The 3,510-nt window shown below is 53.1% G+C and overlaps 2 protein-coding genes across 2 annotated transcripts; one reads left to right on the top strand and one right to left on the bottom strand.

The window, feature by feature from the left end:
- Positions 1–519: 519 nt before the first annotated feature.
- On the top strand, positions 520–1,005 carry LAESUDRAFT_754951 (uncharacterized protein; the record flags this gene model as incomplete). The annotated part of the gene is made up of 2 exons (XM_040911973.1): positions 520–601; positions 656–1,005. The coding sequence occupies 2 exons, from the start codon at positions 520–522 to the stop codon at positions 1,003–1,005; spliced, it is 432 nt and encodes a 143-aa protein (XP_040769024.1).
- Positions 1,006–2,073: 1,068 nt separating this feature from the next.
- Positions 2,074–2,411, bottom strand: LAESUDRAFT_754950 (uncharacterized protein; the record flags this gene model as incomplete). Its single annotated transcript, XM_040911972.1, has 2 exons — positions 2,074–2,112; positions 2,178–2,411. The coding sequence occupies 2 exons, from the start codon at positions 2,409–2,411 to the stop codon at positions 2,074–2,076; spliced, it is 273 nt and encodes a 90-aa protein (XP_040769023.1).
- Between the last annotated feature and the right edge of the window lie 1,099 nt (positions 2,412–3,510).

Here is a 3,510-nt window from a genome sequence, read left to right as displayed (position 1 = left end):
CTGGCTATACTGTATGCCGGTTGGTAGGGGGATCCTCTGTTGTGGTATCTGCCTATTGGTTTAGGCAGCAAAGTGGTGCCACTATCTTGAGTGGCGAATTGGGTGCTTGCTAGCTTGATGGTCCAATGGGTTCCTTTCTGGACAAGTGGCCTGATGTCACGTGACCAACACCTGACAACTTCCGAATAGGGCAAGTGGCCAGTGTCACGTGACTGGGTGGCTGAATCATGGGCGCTTGGTGGTCATGTGGTAGACACAGTCATGTCCGTGATGTATGTGGTGGCATTGTGCTGTTTGTCCAAGTATCCACGTTGCGAGACCAATATGAAGGTTGGCGTCCGAATAACCACTCAAATGAGGACTTTAATGGTGCAAAAAGAAAGGTGCCACTTAATACTGTGACAGGTGGTGAGGGCAGCATGGGATGCAAAACTGGTGAAAAGGGCATGGAGTGAGATTGTGCTTCATCTAGAAGCCGATCAACTTGTCCACGTTCAGGGGGAGTGAGACCCGGAGAACATGTGGGATCAGCTCAAGGCTGTGCACATGAGCCGGGGGCTCGCCACTGATATCACGAGATGGAGGGCACTCCTAAATGCAGGTACGACCGCCGAAGAGTCAGTGGAAGGGTGGATTGATCGGGTCTGAGGGTTAGTGCGGGGCTTAGAGGCGATAGGCGAAGAGGTGCCGAAGAAGCTGCGGGCCATCATAGCAGTCGTTGGACTCCACGAGGAGCTCAATATGGTCGAGACGAAGCTCGACGCAGTCGACCGGAAGCTATGGACGATGGAGCAGGTAGCGGCGCTGGCGCTCAACGAGGAAGCCCGAGTAGGCTGGGGGAAGACCATGTCCGAAATGGCGCTAGCCGTAGCCGGTGGGAAGAAGAAGAGAAAGGCACGTGCATGCTTCCTCTGCAGGAGCACGGATCATCTGGCACTCGGATGTTCAGCCCGCACGAAGTCCTATAACGCCGGGGTCGCTAGCGACGAGGGATTTGCCTGGTAAGGCAAGAGGGGTGCAGGGATGGCTGGCTCGAGGGGGAGTGTTGGATTCTGGTGAGCTACGCCACACCGCTGGGATATCAGCCCACGGGTTGGGCTAAATGGGAGGCGCCGGGTGGTCTGTGCACATAGTGTCTCATGTATATGTAGGCAGATATAATACAGGGGGGGCATCGGTTTGCTTCTCGGTATACGTGCTTTACCCTACAGCTAGCCCAGTCTGGTGCGAACTGTCAACAGGGTGTCACAGTATTAAGTGGCACCTTTCTTTTTGCACCATTAAAGTCCTCATTTGAGTGGTTATTCGGATGCCAACCTTCATATTGGTCTCGCAACGTGAATACTTGGACAAACAGCACAATGCCACCACATACATCACGGACATGACTGTGTCTACCACATGACCACCAAGCACCCATAATTCAGCCACCCAGTCACGTGACACTGGCCACTTGCCCTATTTGGAAGTTGTCAGGTGTTGGTCACGTGACATCAGGCCACTTGTCCAGAAAGGAACCCATTGGACCATTAAGCTAGCAAGCACCCAATTCGCCACTCAAGATAGTGGCATCACTTTGCTGCCTAAACCAATAGGCAGATACCACAACAGAGGATCCCCCTACCAACCGGCATACAGTATAGCCAGGTACAGGATAGGCTAGATCTTCTCACAACCCTATCCAGATGAAGACTGATCGTCACACTCATTGTTCTGAGTTTGGACAGATCCTCTCATCTGATGTTGCAACCGTTGTGATGTGCTCTGTTGGCCATCACCCATTGGCCCCTCAACAGTGGGCCCACTTACAGGCATTTATCTCATTGGATTAGATAGGATTACCTCGGCGTATCCACGGCCATTGTAGATAGTTGCTATGACGAAGTCCAGAACCATTACCAGTTCTGGCAATATATTCACATGTAGGTATCTGAGGTCTCACAGTAGCACAGTGCCAGGGGCCCTGCCCTACATGTATATAAGCCCATGAGGATCTAAGGGAGAACCTTAGATTCATTATTCTATTGCATGCGGCCTAACAAGCCAATTCACCCCCTAGTTGTGAGCATAAGGCTAAGGGCCCTTTAAGCCCCTTTTCCAGACTGCATACCACTGCGCGCATCCTCAGCCTAGCCCTTGTGGCAGGCTTTTTATGTGGGATCATTTGTGCAGGTCACAAAAGCAGACTTGCCCTTAATTGGGTTAAGTGCTTTAGTGCTTTGTGACACCACCTCTATGGCCTTCTGCGTTTCAGCCTCGGTCGCGCCAACCTTGTACTCGAACTCCACGACCTCCCATAGCCCCTTCCTAGTCAGCTCAGCCTCCATGTACATCGCCCACTGTGCATAGTTGCTCCCGTTGAGCGGCATGAACTTGGCGTCCTTGTTGGTGGCTGCTGATTCAGTAGACATTGTCGAGAGAGAGAGATTAAAGGTGAGTGATCAGTTTGTGTTGACAGTTCGCACCAGACTGGGCTAGCTGTAGGGTAAAGCACGTATACCGAGGGGCAAACCGATGCCCCCCCTGTATTATATCTGGCTACATATACATGAGACACTATGTGCACGGACCACCCGGCGCCTCCCATTTAGCCCAACCCGCGGGCTGATATCCCAGCGGTGTGGCGTAGCTCGCCAGAATCCAACAACCCCCTTATCTCATACATCTCTTTTCGTAGCTCGTCGCACTCTCCTTCTAATGCAGAGATGCGCTGATATGCTCAACCGCGTCCTGGCCGTGAGCAGCGCTTCCTAACCAAGTCCCTCTGATCTTGGCAGGCAAACTGGGGCTCGTCCATTCGTGGTCCCTTTGGGGCTACGGTCGCAGGAAACTTCGGATGATAATGCAGCGACAGGCGGCCGTGAGTCGTTCAGCTGTGTGTGCTTGAAATGGAGTGAAATACCACGAAAAATGCGAGTCAGTGAGTGTCGGGTTCAATTATGGGGATAGGTCCGACTGGACAACAGTCGAAAGCTGAAGTGTGGGGGGTGTGTGGGAGTGGAATGCGATTGGCGACTCCTATGCTCGCAAAATGGTGATAGCTGAGGGTCTGGGCTGAGTCACGAGGACTAGCTACTTCTGGACGAAGCTGGGTAGGCACCGACAATGAAGCCCTAACTTCCTCTGAACTGGGTTAAGTGCCAATGACGAGTCCCTAATAGCTACCGAGCTGGAACGAGCGCCGACGACGAAGCCCTGGGCATCTAGAACTGGTACGAGCACCAACGAGGAACCCCTGGGTGCTAGCAAGGCTACGGGGTCCGATGGGGACAGGATCCTGGTTTGGACTCGTGACTAGTGGCGTGAGAGCAGCAGGCGATGGTGTGAGATGACAAAAGCACGATAACATGGCTTAACTGGCTGAAACCCGAGTCGAGCTGGAGGCCACTACTGAGAGTGCTGCCCCTCTTGGTGTCGAGAATCCCAGAGGTGTGAATGCGATCGCAATAGATGTAGACGTAGTCGGGCACGATGCCCTAGCGTAGACAAGACGAGAACTGAACCCTGCTG

This window comes from Laetiporus sulphureus (assembly GCF_001632365.1).
Source record: "Laetiporus sulphureus 93-53 unplaced genomic scaffold LAESUscaffold_3, whole genome shotgun sequence".
In the NCBI taxonomy this organism is placed as follows: domain Eukaryota; kingdom Fungi; phylum Basidiomycota; class Agaricomycetes; order Polyporales; family Laetiporaceae; genus Laetiporus; species Laetiporus sulphureus.
This window is presented reverse-complemented; position numbering and strand designations above follow the sequence as displayed.